The 22,209-nt window shown below is 32.1% G+C and overlaps 1 protein-coding gene across 1 annotated transcript in view; it reads left to right on the top strand.

Moving 5' to 3' along the window:
- The window catches only part of LOC132748072 (uncharacterized), a 49,393-nt gene that overhangs the window by 15,082 nt on the left and 12,102 nt on the right, over window positions 1-22,209 (top strand). The window contains exons 2-13 of the mRNA XM_060737617.1: window positions 4,854-4,917; window positions 5,318-5,338; window positions 6,359-6,394; window positions 10,091-10,138; window positions 10,870-10,911; window positions 14,332-14,379; window positions 14,885-14,926; window positions 15,248-15,277; window positions 16,948-16,995; window positions 17,493-17,534; window positions 20,551-20,598; window positions 21,095-21,136. Of these exons, the coding sequence (XP_060593600.1) occupies window positions 4,916-4,917; window positions 5,318-5,338; window positions 6,359-6,394; window positions 10,091-10,138; window positions 10,870-10,911; window positions 14,332-14,379; window positions 14,885-14,926; window positions 15,248-15,277; window positions 16,948-16,995; window positions 17,493-17,534; window positions 20,551-20,598; window positions 21,095-21,136 (449 nt within the window). The 5' untranslated portion in view covers window positions 4,854-4,915. The remainder of the gene's footprint in view (window positions 1-4,853; window positions 4,918-5,317; window positions 5,339-6,358; window positions 6,395-10,090; window positions 10,139-10,869; window positions 10,912-14,331; window positions 14,380-14,884; window positions 14,927-15,247; window positions 15,278-16,947; window positions 16,996-17,492; window positions 17,535-20,550; window positions 20,599-21,094; window positions 21,137-22,209) is intronic.

Here is a 22,209-nt window from a genome sequence, read left to right as displayed (position 1 = left end):
CAAGCAGCAACAAGATATTCTTCTTTCAAACTGAGTCTTTGATGATGAAATATGTCTTGTATCTGATCATTTGCCGATATTATCAGTTTTTACCTTTCCTGTAGACACATATTCCTTACCGTATAACCAGAATGTACAGTGGCACAAATGCACTGAATAAAACATATCTTAGTATCAAGAAAAGTTGTCTTTATTACTAGGCGCAATTGATGTACAAACACTTAAACATTTTACTTCTCCATCGGAGGCCATTGATTGCTTGTATAATTATATTGTAACCTCAATAAAATCTGCGGCCTCGGAAACGCTGCCATTGTCAAAATTTGATAGTCATTCAAAACCTTATTGGACAAAAGAGGTAAAAGACGCGCATTCTTTTCAAAGAGAAAAACGCAAGCAATGGATGGCCGCCGGGAGACCTCGCGATGCTTCAAATTGTTTCTTCAGGTCATACAAAGATGCTAAACTTGAATGTAGAAATGCATAAAATAAGCTATCTTGGATTGTGAAAACAAAGTATTACGATGAATTGAATAACGCAGCAGAATGTGATATGCGATTATTCTGGCAACTTGTTAAAAGAAAGAAAAATAGGCGTACAGGCTTGATAACTGAAATTTCCTTAGACGGAAATTAATTCAGAGACCCATATGAAAATTGAAATGCATTTAAAAATCATTATGCCAGAGTATTTTGCCCGAAAGACAATGAGGATTTTGATCATTCCCAATATGAAACTATAAATAATCGTATTGCTAATTTTCCTATCAGAGCCTGAAAATCATACATGTGTTGATATGTTGACTAAAGAGATAGATATGTCTGAGTTATTAGAACTTGTTAAGTGTCTAAAACAGCGAAAAGCACCGGGATTTGACGGCATTGTACATGAATATTTGATTAATGGTGGTCACAAACTTCTTGAATACCTAAAATATCTTTTTGACCTTATACTTAAACATTCATATGTCCCTACCCAATGTAAACTAGGAGTTATTATCCCTGTGCTTAAAGACGGAAAACCAAATAACATAACAAAACGCCTATCAAGAACATCTAGGATCAATCACCCTGCCATTCAATCTCCAAGAAACAATTGCTCATTTCATAGAACATTCAAGTGAAGTTTTTGCGCTTTTCTTGGATACTAGAGCCGCTTTCGATACAGTATGGCATAATGGTCTGTTTGCTAAGCTCTTAGATTTAGGGGTCAATGGGCACTTTGTTAGAACAATATCTGCCAGCTATTCAGACATAAAAAACTGTGTTTTAGTAAATGGTGTTAAGTCTGAAAGCTTTCCAGTTCTTAAAGGCGTACGTCAAGGAGGGGTATTATCTACCTGGCTCTACCTCTTATATATCAACGACTTACTTAACATTCTACAACAAAGTAGTAACGGATGCGTCATAGGTCAACTGCAGTGTGGTAACCCTACCCTCGAAGATGATCTCACCATATTATGCCCTAATATGATGTCACTCAAATTGTATACAGACAAAGTAAAAACTATGCTTCACTTTGGAGATATCAGTTTAATGACTCAAAGTCAAAACTTATTGTATTTGGTGACTCACATTCATCCGACTATTCCATCAATTTTGGAACATCCTGTATAAAATCCACTAAAAACTGCAAACATGTTGGTATTGAGCTCCATGACTCATTTCGCTGCTCTAATGCGGTTAATGCATGATGCAGAAAGGCAAAGTCATCCCTGTTCTCGGTCCTGTCCATAGAATCTGAACCAGGGGAAGTAAATCCGTTAGTCCTTTCAAGCCTGGTCGAAAAAGTCACAATCCCAGTCGCATTGTATGGATGCGAACTCTGGTATATCTTGACACAGAAGGATTCATTCTTATTGGAACGCTTCTTGCGACTAGCAGCAAAATCTATCCAAAAATTGCCAACTCGAACCCGCACTGATATGGCCCTGGCACTGACAGGCTGGCGTTCTTTTGAATCCCTGATAGATAAAAGAAAACTGTGTTTTCTCCAGAAACTATGCCAAATGCCAAATGATTGCCTTACCAAGCGCATATTTGATATGCGGTTAAATATGTTTATGCTTAAAGGAGCTTAGAATCAACTAGGATTCATCCCTGATATATGCAAGATACTGGTCAAATATGGGTTATTCAAGTATTTAAAAAAACTATAACCAATTTTCAGAGGATCCAACTAAATTGACTTGGAAAAAACATAATAAGAAACAGTATTAATTCTTATCAAGGTATTGACTGGGACACTTGTAGTTGTGTCAACTATCGTCGTGTGCCCTTAATTTGTCCCTGTACTGGAGTCAACACCGTTACTGTATATGTTAGAAAGTCTCAACAAATGTTTCTTGATAAAGAAAACATATATTTTTATACATTAAAGTAAATTTAATGAATCTGCAAAATTTCTTTATCATAGAACGTTTGTATCATAAGGAAAGATAGTGTATTAAACTAGCACTGTAAAGTGCTTAGGGCAACGGATCACGACCACTCGATGATATTTCATTCATTTAAATTAAAATTAAAACACGTCCTAATACTTCGACTTGAGGCACAACGAGTGTGAAAACTTTCGCATTTGAATGTGTATTACTAACTATATTATAATCACCAAGATAGTTTTCTATACGCCATCAACAAAATCGTTTGCAGTAGAAGTTAATATTGCTTTTTGTTTCATGTCGACACTAAATAGTATTAACCAGGTGCTACCAAAACGATAAAATTTATTGAACATCACAGATTTGGTTTAATTTGAGACAATGGAGAATACAACTCAAACTGATCTCTTGTGAAACTTTTATCTTTTAATGCTGTGAAAAAAAAAGCAGAAAAAAGTCTGCCCTGTCCTGTGTTTTGTTTGGTGTCTGTCTGGGCTCCTTGCCGCTGGTTCTTTTACTAGGTCGTGTGGGGGTTGAGTTCATTGAGGGCCGCCTTTCCTTGTTGATCTTGTTTATCGTATATTTCGTCTTAAAATGTTATTCTTTCTATCAATTAGTTCCTTTTTCTTTATTTCTTAAATACCAATCATCTTTAGTTTGCCTTTATTATTTCTTTATATGAAAACAGAATAGCTTGCTGGTATTCGGGCATAGTTTTCTTCCCTGTCGCACGTTCCTTAACGTGCTTTTCAGTTCATTCTCTCATGTTTCTGGTTGTGAAGATTTACTTTCATTCTACATCATGCGTTTAATCGGTCGTATCAGGTCATAAGCCTCTTTATGGTAAAGAATCAGCATATTCACGAATGATTCTGATTATAGCCTGGCTGGTTTGTGACGCATTTAGGTAAGACAAAGCTAAGAGACTGTGTTAAATTGACGGCGAATATTTTGGTTTTTTATCTTGTGTTTATTGAAAGGGTTCGCGTATACCATAAACTGTTGTGTATTCAAATCTGAGTAGGGCACATCTTTCGTCGTGTGATGGATGGAAATTCCAAGGATCAACAGTACCGAGATTAGATTGATTTATGCAAGGCAGGCTATGCCAATGTTTCAAAATAATGCCTATATCATTCTATTTTAACAGACTAAAACAAAAGATACTGTGAATTTCCTCAGTACGAACTATTTTGCATTCATTAATGACTGACCTGTTAAAAGTGCAGATCTGAAACCAATCGAACATCTGTGGAGTGTAAGACGTCGACCTATTCGACCGCTGAACATCAATAAAGGAACATATTGTATAGAGAAAAACAGAATCCCAAACGGCAAACTTATAAATGCTGCAGGCTCATGGAGGGTACTGAAAATTTAATGTGCAATTTCGGTTTATAATCCCTGTCACATTTAATTTACAATTAAATTAGTTTTCTGTGAACGTAGATATATAATATTTTACACACACATTACCTTGAAAAACAGACACTTTGGATGTAATCCTCCAAAAGCGAAAAATTTCAAATAAATTGTATATTTGGCAAACATATCATATATTTAAAAAAAAAAACAGCCGGTTTATTTTAGGGAATTTTTTTTCAATTCAATGAATGGAAAATCTATTCACGTCGTTGTACCATTTTTACCTTTACCAAGAATAGTGTGTACGTCATCAATTAACACGATCTACGGGATGACATCAAGCCAATACACAGCGAATGTAAGGACGACGTCCACGTACACGAACCTTGTGCAGACAATTACGTATAGTTTGGGTAGATCTGGGGGAGTGGGGGAGCAGTTTGAACATTATTGCGTAGATGACTTTATGATAAAGCGGTTTTTACCAGCAGTGCGACGCGCGGACGTCCACTACACGATAAATCTTCCGTATGTACTGCTGCTTGGAAGTGCTGCCGAAGGCATCGAATAGAACTGCTAGAACAGCAACCTGTCGCCATACCAACATAGAATTCTAATGGCATATTCATATAAATATGGTGTAATTGTAGGCATGTCAATAACAAATGAAATTTAAAGGGACTCCACTGAGGTTTAAAGCCTAAAAACATAGCATTTGAATTTTTTTCATTTATAAGCTGGGGCACTTTAAACAGAGATATATGCAAAAATATTTAAAAATATACTTTAAAATAAATTGAAAATCGTATTTTTATGATTTTCTAAGCCGGATTTGAGTGAAAAGCGGTTAAAGCGTTTTTCAAAATCCTGTATCTTTTTGACAACAAAGTGAAAAAGTTTGATTTTATGAACACGGAATGCAATCTATAGAGTGCTGGACAATTGATTAAATATCATGAAGTAAAAGGTTACAATTTTAACATGGCTAAAATGTTTCCATTTAAGCTTTAAAAGCTTTTAACTAAATAACTAATTTCCTTAAAGTGTTATTTCATTGATTTGTTAGATTTAACAGATTATTGAAGAAAGTTTTTTTTTAACTTTCAGAAAACATCCGTTGCCTTCAGGATCTGACGATTATTAACATATGTTGAAAGGCGTACAAAACAATGTAAGGATACTTCTTTATAGAATAAATTAAGATATTATTCAGTGGATGTATGATATGAATTTTACTTTTTATATAAAATCATGTGTTCGTTATCATAATGATAAATGTAAATTGTTAAAAAATGATTTCTGTTAAATAAATTCATTGTGATACATTTTTTGTTGTGGCACAATTTTAAAATCAGCATAGCGAAGAACTGTTTAATATCGTATGTATTCACCCTAATTTGTGTTCATAAATGTGGTCTTCTTTTTATTTCACTGCATTGCACATAAATGATGACAATACAACATGAATTGTTATCAAACATCATTTGCTTTTGAAAATTGAAATAAAATCTGCACGGCAAAGTTTGAATGATTAATATAATTATTTGATATTGGAATTATGTTTTTCGTAGGTGGCCCGTCCCGAGAAATAGGTAAGGTACAACTACTACAAATATCTTACATTACATTTCTTACAGTCGGTAAACCAAAATTAAAAAAAATAATGTATTCATTTTTAAATTTTTTAATTTAATTGATTTATTATTATTTTTTAAGTTCCTGGTGTTTCAATACATAAATTGGTAGACCATACTTGAAAACTAAATAAATCTGTTATATATATAGGCATATTAAATAGTACACTAGAAGAAAAAAAGTTGCTTACAGGGACAATTCTAAGCAGATATTATCGAATCAAATTTGGCAAATGATCTTCCTACGGTGCTGACTTCCCGAAACCGTTGCTAGGTGTCTGCACCGTTGTCGAGACGAAACAGAAAGTAGACAAATTTCGACAAAACAAATTGACAGAACAAATGTTGAAATTGCACAGATGGTTTTATACATTTACTGTATGTAATAAACACGAGTATTGACTTCAATATATGTGCCTCTTGTACAGAGATTGACTAAAAAATTTACCGCTTCTCTTGGTTCAAATTTCATGTACAATTATTCACAAAAGTTTTTAGTAAACATTCCATATATATCATATGGAACATACATTGTGAACTTATCGATCTTATACTGAATTAATTTTTACGTTGCATATAACAATTCTTCTGTTACAATATAAAACGGATTTGTCTTAATACATAAAAAATAAATGCCAAGAATCTTCTTATTGTTTACCTTCCCCCTCATGGATGGAAGCATTGTATCACGGAAAATCTGCACCGTTTCATGTACCCGACAGTATGTTGTAAGTAAAACATATAAAAATAGAAAAGATTGGGTTTAGTTGTATATAGATATAAGTTTTATTTTTTATTATATGATTATATACTGATATAGAATAGAATGAACGCCCTTTCAAACATAACAATGACGTGCTAGTAGACACAACTGTACCTGTATTAAAGTTGTGGACATTAAAAAGACTGAGTTTATAATTTATACAAAGTTAGGTTAGGAAAGGGTTGGATTTATTTCTGGTTAATGATTTTTTATAGACAGAGCAGTAATGGCAGACAAGGAGCAGCCAGTAGGTAAGCTTTAAGTATCTTATTTTTTGAGATGTTTAATAAAGTTTCATCAAATTAACAAAAAAGTTGATTTATATATACCGTTTTATATCAGCTTACATTTAAAACATAGTAAGTTTTCATTTTAACCTAAATTTATTTGTATGGAGCCACATTGCGTCTAATTTGTACCTAAAAAGATCATGGATATGTAATTTCCTTTATTGTTCAAACATTTTTCAATGATTTTTTTCATTTAAACCGTGATTAAAAAAAAACTTTGTTCTTTTTTACAAATGTAATGTGTATGACATAAAATGTACAATCACCTTTTGGAAATGTTGCCTGATTTTTAACCTTTTCCTTTGATAAACAGTTAATGAATGAATGGTGAATATAGGTGTTAAGGTGTATATCAGAATAACATAAAAGTTTTATCAAATGATTTATCACATACCCGTGCCGTTTTTGCGACTCCATAATTATGGTATTGCACGGCCGTGAATATATTTTGACGTGATGTCATTTGCGTTTAATGAACATAGCGTTAAGACACCAAAATGTGAGCGTTACACTATAGGCGTATCAATGGAAAATGGTTATTTTTCACTTCAAACGGTCTTTATTTTTGGTATATGATCAATAAAATATTAAAATCGTATAAGTTCAATACTGAATTTTAGTGAACTCTCGTTGAATAAAAGATTATTATGCAAGCCAGAGGCTCGCATTATATAACTGTATTTAACTCCTTCAATAAATTCTGTATTGAACTTTCACTCATTCAATTTTGTATGAAACATGTATGCCGATAAAAAAACTTTCGAAATTGAGAATAACATGCTTCTTACAACCGCTGTAATTCTATTCAATTTCGTTCACATTTTAAAATTTAAAATAAGTTACGTATAAACTTACTTACGAATTGTTGATTATTGCTTATCTACGTTCAATGATTTAACTTATTCTGTAGTTCGGAGTTTATCAGCCAGCAACGAAAATTCTATAGTTAAGTTATAAATATCGTATTTTCAGATATTTTAGATACTTTTTCTAATAATTAATTTAATATGTTTTAGTGTTACTTTTTATAATACACATAATTGTAGCCTATATTGAAAACAAAAGTTTTAAATTTGACTAAACTTTTAGATATACTTATAGAATACTAAGAGGATATTTTTTTGTTTGAGTGAAATAGGTAATATTTTTCACGAAACATGATAAAATGCCACATATTTTCACGAGCCGGGACTGCCACATATTTTCACGAGCCGTCCCGGCTCGTGAAAATATGTTGCATTTTATCATACCATTTTTAACGAAAAACTAAAACAAATAACCTTTTTATTTTATTTCATTATCAAAGAAAAATGGTTACGAACCCCTTGCCTGCTACGCAACTGCAATTGTACAGCGCGCAGTAATATTATAAAAATCTAACACCGGCTGCCGGTACAGTATCTAGATCGAGGTTAACTGTTTACAGCGGATTCGAGGCTCTTTACCAACAGCCGATGTTTTATTCTTTTTCTTGCATATAACATGCCAATTATTTTCGGAACATAAATTATGTAAACTGATATTCTCATAACGCACTTTTTTCTAATAGTAGCGTATCATTCATAACGGAAAAAATGACGTCATCCTTAGAATTGATTGATTGATTTTTCACACCGGGCGGTCAAGGATAACCTGCGAAAGTGCAAGCATGTATTTCCAGTAGGGGCTTACCTCAGCAGACTCTAGAGAAAGCTATGAGATACAAGGGAATCCGGGAAATAGTCCTTAGCTCTTATTGAATAGATCCCTTGGTTCATTTACATGCCCAGTATAAAGCACTGATACATGCAAGGATTACCTGGGTTTCCTACCAGTAAACCTCTAGGTAGGTGGAAAACACTGAAAGTGTTTCTGAAAAAGGGTGTTACCCAGGATCGAACCCGGAACCTCAGGACTGACAGTTAGTGCTCTATCCGATTGAGCTATTGCGCCACAAGAACGCGATTCATTAATAAAGGCGCGCGTCAAGGACGTCATTTTAAGCACGCGACTTGTCTTATCGGGGTGTAAGACAGAGTTTTCTAGTACCAGAGTAAACGGTAGATAATCCTGTCTAAGATGCAAGAAAATTATTGTCTTTTTTGCACGCGATATTTAGCGCTACATTGTGACGTCACGTCAACTCTTTAAACGTCTATACAGCGTTAATGACTGAATTAAAAATAAAGGTGTTCTGATTTATTTTCTTACTTAGACCATTTGCTATCATTCTATATAGATTTTAATACAAATTCAACAAAAAAGTTTGTTTTGAAATTATCAGATTTTTCAAATAAAATGGCAAAAGAAGTCCCTAAATGAATATGAGTTTCGACCCCGCCCACTTTCATATTTATATTTCATATCTATTTTAAAGAAAAATATGAAATATATTTGACTGATAAAGCACCATATTTCATGGGTAAAATTAAATAATTCAAATTTAAGCCTAGATGACTGATTGGTTTTATTATTATTATTATTATTTTGTACATTTCCAAAATATCAACATTGTACACTTGAACGTATTGCCTGGTTACACAACTTCTTTTTCCTTTGATAAACACTTATAAATCTATATGAGATAAAATAATTTATAAAGAATTTATGACAGTAAAATGATTTAGAGGTTAATACTTGGTTTCTGCTAGACATTATGCGATAATGCATAATGGCCTGAGGGCTGCAGGCCCGAAGGACATTATGGACTCGAGGGCCATTATAGCATAATGCCGGCAGCAACCAAGTATTAACGTCTTTAATACCTATGTCCGATATACGGCAATTAGACATCGCCGCTAATCTTGGTTGTCGCCCTTTCTAAGAAACGGACAGTAAGTTGTCAATGTAAACAAAAATATGTCATTCAGTTTAACCCTCTTATTACATTTGAAAACTTGAGAAAACAAAATAAATATGAGACAATGTTGTTTTATTGTTGTTTATATCGATAAAAACTCTATTTATTTTTTGTGAGAATAACATATAGTGCCAGTTTGTATTAACTTTTGTGCCTCCGAGACTGATGTCTAGCTCCATTTGTCATCGATCCGATCTTATTTCTACAGTCAAACTGAAATCATTTTTGGAAATTCTGAGGGTTATGTTTTGTCTTTGGTAGAGTTATTGTATTCCTTTCTGGGGTTTATAAATCTTCAATGTTAAGCTTTGTTGATTGAGACTGATTACGTCATTTAAACTGAAAGTTTTTTGTGCCCGTGACTACAGTTCATTACACGTCAGCAGCCATCTTCAAAGTCACTGAGAGTTGATTACGTCATTTTGCATGTGCGCTCATTCACTCGCCCATTATGGAAAAATAATGCCAAGTAACAAGGCGGCCGAAATTGCATTATGACCTAGATCTTGCCATAATGGCCATGAAATACCCTAGATTTTGAAGAAATGACCATAAGGTTATAGGTATTAAATTTTTTTATAATCTAATGGTCATTTCTTCAAAATCATTTTTACATTGAATGTCTATGTAATTCAATAATTTATGAATGTTGTATGCAAACAGAATAAGATGTTCCGGAACAAAATATTCTGATGAAATTTAAGAAGCTTTGGCGATGAGTAATCGCATGTCTCACGTATGCTTCCAATAACAATAATTTAACAATCCACATTGTACACTTTAATGAATGGAATAGTATATAATATATATTTTGATAGATCGGGTAATACTGAGAGATATATTAGAGAACAGCGAGTTGTCCAGAGGTAAGCTATAAATACCTTAGTTCATAAAATGTAGATATTTATCTTTTATATTTTTATCGGGATTTTCGATATTTTTTATAATTACTACTCATTAAAAAAGGATATCACATTTGATAATTTCACAGTGGACATAATCAAATATAATATAACACTTTCAAATGAAGATACTATTTTTAAATACATCTCAGGGTTATCTCACCTTTATTTTTACTAACTGCTTTTTTTTCTTAAAATTTCAACACAAGGAAATTGTTTAACAATCCTTGGATATTTTGCACACGACATTACGAATTTTTGTTTTACGTTTGATAGCAAAAAATGATTGGAATAGTGTTGGTGCAAATGTATGTGAGCCGCGTCACGACAAAACCAACATAATGAGTTAATCTGATCAGGATCCATGCTGTTCGCTATCAGTTTCTCTACTTGTTATACGGTTTGAAAGCGAACAGCATGGATCCTGATCTGACTGCGTGGATGCGCAGGCTGGTCTGGATCCATGCTGGTTGCAAACCCATTATGTTGGTTTTGTCGTGACGTTGCTCATATAAGTATAAGACGCCTCTTTATTGTTAAATATATTTATAATATATACAGATACGAAATAGAATAAACAATAATGGGCTGGTATCTCAACGGTTTGAATATTTTATCAAAGTGATGTATGAAACTAAAATAAGTGTACTGGATTTATTGTTTGTTAAGTTCATAATAACCTTTTATTTTTATAGGTCCGGCAATGGTTTTGTCAGCAAACAGAGAACATTTGAAAGGTAGGCTATAAATATCTTATTTTCTGATATGTAAGGTAACTATTTTAATAGCTGATTTATTTAAGAAGTTGTCTTGGATTAACAGCAAATGAATAAAATAGTGTTGTTTCAGATTCATATAAAATGATATATTTGTTACTATGTAATATCTAAACTGATCTAAAATAAAATAAACTTTTCAATCTGAACAATAAGGTTCCAGTATCCACACAAGTTTTGGTGGTATTAAAATTGTGATCACATTTAGAATTTAAAAAATGAGAAAACATGTTATGAGTTTATTGCTTATTCAAAGTTCATTATGTCTTTGTTTATAGTTTTCACCGCTAGCACAGACCAGTTTATAGGTTAGCTTTATAGTCTGATTTTATTGACCTGTCAATTATGAATACATTATAGGACTCATTTAAATATTCGATCTCACTTCGGTTTGGTCCGTGTAGTTTACGAGAATTAATGTGAAGTATATTAGTCATGGATTGAAAGTCACGCCAGCTTAATGTGAAGGTTTTCGTTAATTCACAATAGGACAGTCGGTAAAGAGAATGCCTGATAATTGAGTGGTCGGTGGTTCGATCCTTACTATTGCCATTGTTTTAGTACTCTTTCTTTATTTTTGCAGTACAGATTTGAAGTGTGTTTTACGGCATTGAAAAGACATTTATTGAGTTTAATCCGTTTAATTTTAAACATGAATTCTTAAAAAACATGTTATTTAAAAAGAGTATATACACAACAAAATTAAGTAAAACGTAATAAAAAAACGAACAACATAAAATAATCATAATTATATAGATTCAATAATGTTGAAAGTATTAATAAGAAAAAACATGGACCAACGAGGCCTCGAACTTAAAACACGTGTGGCACTTAGATTATAAACTCGTGCGTTACCATATTGCGCTATAACGCTGAGTACACTTAGTTTAGAGATACAAATTAAATTAAATTTCATCGTACAGCGTACATCTCACAGAACGTACCGAACATCTACCGAAGATTAATATACTGTGCGCATCGACCGGGTAATCAGTATGTAATTGACAGGTTAATAAAACCAAACAATAAATATCTTATGTTCGACATATTATTATTCCTGTAGTTAATTCAATACTATAAAAGTTAATCCCTCATCAAACAGTATGTAGTTTTTTTTGTTTTTTTTTTCAAATAAAGAAATAACCGTTAATTTCATTGCTTCCACGTGATTACCCAAATTTCACATTTTTATGCTTTACAGCAGGTGTAAATTGTCAAATGGCAGCTGTAAAATTTTTTATATTCTCTGGTCCTTCGGGTACGCTACTATTGAATATTCAATACCGCCTTAGCTGGGGCTAGGGACGTGAGAGTTGTTGCACTTCGAGATTATCTCTCACGAACAGACTGAATCATTCTTAGTCTGTAGTTTTCATTCAGTTTTGTTGTTTTTATTGCTACTGAGGCTCTTCCCTTTACCAGATTTCATTTTTACAATAGATTTTTTGAATCCTGAGAAAACATCGCTAATTTGACAACATCTTAAAAGGGTTAGAAATGAAAGAGACTAACAAAGGAAATGTATACATTTAAAGAAAACCGTATCTATAGATATTTTAGATACCTTTTCGATAATTAATTCAATATGTTTCAGTGTTACTTTTTGTAATACACATACTTGTAGCCTATATTGAAAACAAAAGTTTTAAATTTGACTTATATATACTTATAGAATACTAATTAGGATATTTTTTCGTTTGAGTGAAATAGGGAATATTTTTTCACGAAACATGGTGAAATGCCACATATTTTCACTCGCCATCCCGGCTCGTGAAAACATGTGGCATTTTATCATACCATATTTAACCAAAAAAAAAAACAACGAAAACAAATCACCTTTTTTATTTAATTTCATAATTAAAGAAAAATGGTTACGAACCCCCTTGCTTTCTACGCAGCTGCAATTGTACAGCGCGCAGTAATATTATAAAAATTTTAGACTGGCTGCCGGTACAGACTGGAATATCGACCTCGAGGGTAACTGCTAATTGCGGTAACGAGGCTCTGTTGAGTTTCCGCTAAACAGTTACCCGAGAGCTAGATATTCCCGTCTGTACCAACAGCCGTTGTATCATTTTGTTCTTATATATCACATGCCAATTATTTTCGGAACAGAAATTATGAAAACTGATATTCTCATCACTTTTTTTTCTAATAGTAGCGTATGAACATAGATCTACAAAAGTGCAAGCACTCATTTCCAGTAGGGTCCTTACCTCAACAGACTCTAGAGAAAGCTATGAGATACAAAGGTTTCCGGGAACCAGTCCCTTGCTCTTATTAAATAGATCCCTTGGTTCCTTTACATGCCCAGTGTAAAGCACTTATACATGCGAGGATTACCTAGGTTTCGTACCAGTAAACCTCTAGGTAGGTGGGAAACACTGAAAGTGTTTCTGAAAAATCCCAAGGGTGTTACCCAGGATCGAACCCGGAACCTCAGGAGGGAGTGACAGTCAGTGGTCTATTTCGCCACAAGAACGCAATTCATTAATAAAAGGCGCGCGTCAAGGACGTCATCTTAAGCACGCGACTTGTCTTACATGGGGGTGTAAGACAAAGATTTCTAGTACCAGTGTAAACGGTAGATAATCCTGTTTGAGATGCAAGAAAATTATTGTCTTGTTTTGCACGCGATATTTAGCGCTACATTGTGACGTCACATAAACAACTCTTTAAACGTCTATACAGCAATAATAGCTGAATTAAAAATATTGGTGTTCGGATTTATTTTCTTACTTAGACCATTTTCTATCATTCTATATAGATTTCAAAACAAAATTCGACAAAAAATTGTTTTGTATTTATCAGATTTTTCAAATACACTGGCGAAAAAAGTCCCTTAAAATGAAAATGAGTTTTGACTCCGCCTACTTTCATATTTATATTTCATATTCATTTTTAAAAAATATAAAATATATTTGACTGATTAAGCACCATATTCCATGGGTAAAATTAAATAAATTCAAATATTTAAGCCTAGATGACTGACTGGTTTTATAATTTTTCTGTACATTTTCAAAAAATCAACATTGTACACTTGAGCGTATTGCCTGGTTACACAACTTCTTTTTCCTTTGATAAACAGTTTTAAATCTATATGAGATAATAAATTCATAAAGAATTAATGACAGTAAAATTATGTTTGTATGTTCTATGCAAACAGAATAAGGATGTTCCGGAACAAACTATTCTGATGAAATTTAAGAACCTTTGGCGATGAGGACTGAAATACTGTTGAAAAAGGCGTAAAATGAAACAAACAAACAAACACACATGTTTCACGTATGCTTCCAATAACAGTAATTTAACAATCCACATTGTACACTTAAATGAATGGAAAGTCATGTATAAACTAGAATATAATATATATTTTTTAAGGTCGGGTAATACTAAGACATATATAAGAGAAGAGCGAGTTGTCAAGAGGTAAGCTTTAAATACCTTAGTTTATAAAATGTAGAAATTCCTATTTTATATGTTTCTGGTGGATTACTACTCATTAAAAAGGGATATTATACTTGATAATTTCACAGTGGACATAATCAAATATAATATTACACTTTCAAATGAAGATGTTATTTTTAAACACATCTCAGGGTTATCTCACTTTATTTTTACTTACTGCTTTTTTCTCTAACAATTTCAACACAAGGAAATTGTTCAGTCGATCCTTCGATATTTTGCACACGACATTTAGAATTTTTGATTTACCATTGAGAGCAAAAAGTGATTGGAATAATGTTGGTGCAAATGTAATTAAGTATTAGACGCCTCTTTATTTATTTATAATATATACAGATTCGAAATAGAATAAACAATTATGGGCTGGTATCTGAACGGTTTGAAAATTTTATCAAAGTGATGTATAAAACTAGAATAAGTGTACTGGATGTATTGTTTGTTAAGTTCATAATAACATTTATTTTTATAGTTCCGGCAATGGTAATGTTAGCAAACAGAAAACATTTGAAAGGTAGGCTACAAATATCTCAATATCTGATATGTAAGGTAACTATTCTAATGGCTGATTTATTTTTTTTTAAAAACTGTCTTAGATTAACAGCAAATGAATGAAATAGTGTTGTTTTAGATTCATATATATATATGAATAGATATACGTATTTGTGATTATGTAATATCTAAACTGATCTAAAATAAAATAAACTTTTCAATCTTAATAATAACGTCCCAGTATCCAAAATTTTTGTGGTCACATCTAGAATTAAAAAAAATAAATGCGAAAGCATGTTATGAGTTTATTGCTTATTTAAGTTCATTATGTCTTTGTATATAGTTTTCACCGCGAGCAGAGATCAGTCGATAGGTAAGCTAGAAATATTTTATGTTCGACATGTTATTATTCCTGTAGTACATGTAGTACATTAGTAAATTCAATACTATAAAAGTTAATATCTCATCAAACAGTATGTAGTTTTAATGCCCCCACAATGTGGGAGCATATAGCGTTGCACTTGTCCGTCCGTCCGTCCGTCCCGAAATCTTGTGAACGCAACTTCTCTTAAACCGGATGGCAGATTTTGCTTAAACTTACAGGGATGAACAACCTTAATGTGTAGATGGTTGTAAAGGAGGGAATTTTTGCTGCGACCAAATTTAACAGAATTATGGCCCTTTGTTGATTTTTTCACTAGATACTATGTAGAAATTTTGTGAACGCAACTCCTCTTAAACCGGATGGCAGATTTTGCTTAAACTTACAGAGATGAACAACCTTCAGGTGTAGATGGTAGTAAAGGAAGGAATTTTCGCTGTACTCAAATTTTACAGAATTATGGCCTATTGTTGATTTTTTCACTATATACTATGTAGAAATTTTGTGAATGCAACTCCTCTTAAACCGGATGACAGATTTTGCTTAAACTTACAGGAATGAACAACCTTAATGTGTAGATAGTTGTAAAGAAAGGAATTTTTGCTGCAACCAAATTTGACAGAATTATGGCCCTTTTTTTATTTTTTCATTATATACTATGTAGAAATTTTGTGAACGCAACTCCTCTTAAACCGGATGGCAGATTTTGCTTAAACTTCCAGGGATTAACAACCTTAATGTGTAGATGGTAGTAAAGGAAGGAATTTTTGCTGCGACCAAATTTAACAGAATTATGGCCCTTTGTTGATTTTTAGTTTTCAACTTGTGGCACATGAAGTCCAAAAAATATTTCACCTAGAGTCATAAGATTGACAGAACAGTGGCGTGTGGGGGCATCCGTGTCCTATGGACACATTTCTAGTTTTATTTTATTTTTCAAATAAAGAAATAACCGTTGATTTCATTGCTTTAAGATATATTTTCTTAGTAAGACCATTTTTTATCATTCTTGATACAAATTTATTACAAAATTCACCAAAACATTGTTTTGTATTTTTCCAGATTTGTCAAATAAAATGGCGAAAGAAGTCCCTTAAAATGAACATGAGTTTTGACTCCGCCCACTTTCACATCTATATTTCATATTCATTTTTAAGAAAATATGAAAATTATTTGACTGATTAAGCACTATATTTCATGAGTAAAAATAAATAAATTGAAATATTTAAGCCTAGATGACTGACTGGTTTTATTATTTTTTTTTTGTACAGTTTCAAAATATCAACATTGTACACTTGACGTATTGCCTGGTTACACAACTTCTTTTTCCTTTGATAAACAATTATAAATCTATATGAGATAAAATAATTTATCAAAAATTTATGACAGTAAAATTATGTTTTTTATAACCTTATGCTCATTTCTTCTAAATCATTTTTACATAGAAGGTCTATGTAATTCAATTATTTATGAATGTTGTACGCAAACAGAATAAGGATGTTCCGGAACAAAATATTCTGATGAAATTTAAGAAGCTTTGGCGATGAGTACACGCCTGTCTCACGTATGCTTATAATAACAATAATTCAACAATCCACATTGTGCAGTTAAATGAATGTAATAGTCAGGTATAAACTAGAATATAATATTTATTTTGATAGATCGGGTAAAACTGAGAGATATATCAGAGAACAGCGAGTTGTCAAGAGGTAAGCTATAAATACCTTAGTTTATAAAATGTAGATATTTCTACTGTGAATTACTCGTTAAAAAAGGACATTATATTTGATAATTTCACAGTGGAGATAATCAAATATAATATTACACTTTCAAATGAAGATACTATTTTTAAAAACATCTCAGGGTTATCTCACTTTTATTTGTACTTACTGCTTTTTTTCTTACAATTTCAACACAAGGAAATTGTTCAGCCAATCCTTCGATATTTTGCACACGACCTTTCAATTTTTTTGTTTTACGATTGATAGCAACTAATGATTGGAATAGTGTTGGTGCAAATGTATATAAGTATAAAACGCCTCTTTATTGTTAAATATATTTATAATATATACAGATACATATAGAATAAACAATTATGGGCTGGTATCTCAACGGTTTGAAAATTATACAAAGTGATGTATAAAACTAGAATAAGTGTACTGGATTTATTGTTTGTTATGTACATAATTACCTTTTATTTTTATAGTTCTGCCAATAGTTATGTCAGCAATCAGAGAACATTTGAAAGGTAGGCTACATATCTTATTTTCTGATATATAAGGTAACTATTCTAATAGCAGATTGATTTAAGAAGCTGTCTTTGATTTTACAGCAAATGAATAAAATAGTGTTGTTTTAGATTCATATAAAATGATATACGTATTTGTGATTAACTAATATCTAAACTGATCTAAAATGAAATAAACTTTTCTATCTTAACAATTACGTCCCAGTATCCACAATTTTGGTGGTCAAATATAGAATTTTTTTTTTAAAAAATGAGAAAACATATTATGAGTTTATTGCTTATTTAAGTTCATTATGTCTTTGTTTATAGTTTTCACCGCGAGCAGAGATCAGTCTATAGGTTAGCTTTAAATATCTTATGTTCGACATGTTATTATTCCTGTAGTTAATTCAATAGTATAAAAGTTAATCTCTCATCAAACAGTATGTAGTTTTTTTTGTTTTTTTTTCAAATAAAGAAATAACCGTTGATTTCATTGCTTCCACGTGATTACCCAAATTTCACATTTTTATGCTTTACAGCAGGTGTAAATTGTCAAATGGCAGCTGTAAAATTTTTTATATTTCTCTGGTCCTTCGGGTACGTTAATATTGAATGTTCAATACCGTCTAAGCTTGGTCTCGGGACGAGAGAGAGTTGTTGCACTTCGAGATTATCTCTCACGAACAGACTGAATCATTCTTAGTCTGTAGTTTTCATTCAGTTTTGTTGTTTTTATTGCTACTGAGGCTCTTCCCTTTACCAGATTTCATTTTTACAATAGATTTTTTGAATCCTGAGAAAACATCGCTAATTTGACAACATCTTAAAAGGGTTAGGATTAAAGGAGACTAACAAAGAAAATGATATAAATTTAAATAAAACTGTATTTTCAGATATTTTAGATACCTTTTCTGATGATTAATTCAATGTGTTTTAGTGTTACTTATTATAATACAACATAATTTTAGCCTATATTGAAACCAAAACTTTTAAATTTGACTAAACCTTTAGATATACTTATATATACTTATAGAATACTGAGAGGATATTTTTTCGTTCGAGTGAAATAGAGAATATTTTTTCACGAAACATGATAAAAGGCCACTTATTTTCTCTCGCCGACCCGGCTCGTGAAAATATGTGGCATTTTATCGCACAATATTTCACGAAAAACGATAAAAAATAACATTTTTATTTAATTTCATTATCAAAGAAAAATGGTTACGAACCCCCTTACTTGCTACGCAACTGCAATTGTACAGCGCGCAGTAATAGTATAAGAATCTTACACCGGCTGCCGGTAGAGACCGGACTATCTAGCTCGAGGGTAACTGTTTACAGCGGTAACGAGGCTCTGCCGAGTTTCCGCTAGAGCTAGATTTTCCCGTCTGTACCAACACCCGGTGTTTGATTCTTTTTCTTGCATATTACATGCCAATTATTTTCGGAACAGGAATTATGAAAACTGATATTCTCGTACACACTTTTTTCTAGAAGTAGCGTATGAACGTACAACTTTATTCATAACGAACAAATGACGTCATCCTAAGAACGCGATTCATTCATAAAAGACGCGCGTCAAGGACGTCATTTAAAGCACGCGACTTGTCTTACATGGGGTTGTAAGACAGAAATTTCTAGCACCAGTGTAAACGGTAGGCTATCCTGTCTGAGATGCAAGAAAATTATTGTCTTGTTTTGAACGCGATATTTAGCGCTACATTGTGACGTCACGTAAACAACTCTTTAAACGTCTTAACAGAGTTATGACTGAACCCCTTGCTTGCTACGCAACTACAATTGTACAGCTTGCAGTGATATTATAAGAATCTTACACCGGCTGCCGGTAGAGACCGGACTATCTAGCTCGAGGGCAACTGTTTACAGCGGTAACGAGGCTCTGCCGAGTTTCCGCTAAACAGTTACCCTAAAGCTAGATATTCCCGTCTGTACCAACACCCGGTGTTTGATTCTTTTTCTTGCATATTACATGCCAATTATTTTCGGAACAGGAATTATGAAAACTGATATTCTCATACACACTTTTTTCTAATAGTAGCGTATGAACGTACAACTTCATTCATAACGAACAAATGACGTCATCCTAAGAACGCTATTCATTCATAAAAGACGCGCGTCAAGGACGTCATTTAAAGCACGCGACTTGTCTTACATGGGGTTGTAAGACAGAAATTTCTAGCACCAGTGTAAACGGTAGGTTATCCTGTCTGAGATGCAAGAAAATTATTGTCTTGTTTTGTACGCGATATTTAGCGCTACATTAAGACGTCACGTAAACAACTCTGTAAACGTCTTAACAGAGTTATGACTGAATTAAAACTATCGGTGTTCGGATTTATTTTCTTAGTTTTCTATCATTCTACGTACAAATATAATACAAAATTCACCAAAAAAATGGGGTTTTTTTTTTCAGATTTGTCAAATAAAATGGCGAAAGAAGTCCCTTAAAATAAACATGAGTTTTGACTCCGCCCACTTGCATATTTATATTTCATATTCATTATTAAGAAATTATGAAAAATATCTGACTGATAAAGCACTATTTGTCATGACTAAAAATATATTAATTGAAATATTTAAGCCTAGATGACTGACTGGTTTTATTTATTTTTTGTATTACAGTTTCAAAATATCAACATTGTACACGTGAACATATTGCCTTGTTACACAACTTCTTTTTCCTTTGATAAACAATTATAAATCTATATGAGATAACATAATTTATTAAGAATTAACGACAGTAAAATTATGTTTTTTATAACCTAATGGTCATTTCTTCAAAATCATTTTTACATAGAATCTATATGTAATTCAATAATTTATGAAGGTTGTACGCAAACAGAATAAGATGTTCCGGAACAAAAATATTCTGATGAAATTTAAGAAGCTTTGGCGATGAGTACACGCCTGTCTCACGTATGCTTCTAATAACAGTAATTTAACAATCCACATTGTACACTTAAATGAATGTAATAGTCAGGTATAAACTAGAATATAATATATATTTTTTAAGGTCGGGCAATACTAAGAGATATATCAGAGAACAGCGAGTTGTCAAGAGGTAAGCTATAAATACCTTAGTTTATAAAATGTAGAAATTCCTATTTTATATGTTTCTGGTGGATTATTACTCATTAAAAAAGGATATTATATTTGATTTCCCAGTGGACATAATCAAATATAATATTACACTATTATTTAAACATCTCAGGGTTATCTCACTTTATTTCTACTTACTGCTTGTTTTTTTCTTACAATTTCAACACAAGGAAATTGTTCAGCCAATCCTTCGATATTTTGCACACGACCTTTCGAATTTTCATTTTACGTTTGATAACAACAAATGATTGGAATAATGTTGGTGCAAATGTAATTAAGTATAAGACGCCTCTTTATTGTTAAATAAATTTATAATATTATATACAGATTCGAAATAGAATAAACAATTATGGGCTGGTATCTCAACGGTTTAAATATTTTATCAAAGTGATGTATAAAACTAGAATAAGTGTACTGGATTTATTGTTTGTTAAGTTCATAACCTTTTATTCTTATAGTTCCGGCAATGGTTATGTCAGCAATCAGGGAACATTTGAAAGGTAGGGTACAAATATCTTTATTTTTTGATATGTGATGTTACTATTCTAATATTTAAGTTATTTAAGATGTCTTTGATTAACAGCAAATGAATGAAATAGTGTTGTTTCAGATTCATATAAAATGATATACGTATTTGTGATTATGTAATATCCAAACTGATCTAAAATAAAATAAACTTTTCAATCTTAATAATAACGTCCAAGTATCTATAATTTTTGGTGGTATTAAAATTGTGGTCACATCTAGAATTTTAAAAAAAGAATTAGAAAACATGTTATGAGTTTAATGCTTATTTAGGTGCATTATGTCTTTGTTTATAGTTTTCACCGCGAGCACAGACCAGTCTATAGGTTAGCTTTAAATATCTTATGTTCGACATGTTGTTATTCCTATAGAAAATTTAATACTATAAAAGTAAATCCCTCATCAAACAGTATGTATTTTTTTTAAAAAATTCAAATAAAGAAATAACCGTTAATTTCATTGCTTCCACGTGATTACCCAAATTTCACATTTTTATGCTTTACAGCAGGTGTAAATTGTCAAATGGCAGCTGTAAAATTTTTTATATTTCTCTGGTCCTTCGGGTACGTTAATATTGAATGTTCAATACCGCCTTAGCTGGGGCTAGGGACGTGAGAGAGTTGTTGCACTTCGAGATTATCTCTCACGAACAGACTGAATCATTCTTAGTCTGTAGTTTTCATTCAGTTTTGTTGTTTTTATTGCTACTGAGGCTATTCCCTTTACCAGATTTCATTTTTACAATAGATTTTTTGAATCCTGAGAAAACATCGCTAATTTGACAACATCTTAAAAGGGTTAGAAATGAAGGAAACTAACAAAGGAAATGATGTACATTTAAATAAAACTGTATTTTCAGATATTTTAGATACCTTTTTCGATAATTAATTCAATGTGTTTTAGTGTTACTTTTTAAAATACACATAATTGTAGCCTATATTGAAAACAAAAGTTTTAAATTTGACTAAACATTTATATATACTTATATTACTTAGAGAATACTAAGAGGATATGTTTTTGTTCCAGCGAAATGGGGAAAGTTTTTCAC

This window comes from Ruditapes philippinarum, unplaced genomic scaffold (assembly GCF_026571515.1).
Source record: "Ruditapes philippinarum isolate M1 unplaced genomic scaffold, ASM2657151v2 ctg2878_1_1_1_1, whole genome shotgun sequence".
NCBI lineage: Eukaryota > Metazoa > Mollusca > Bivalvia > Venerida > Veneridae > Ruditapes > Ruditapes philippinarum.
Note: the sequence above shows the minus strand (reverse complement) of the source record. Positions and strands in the feature narration are given on the sequence as shown.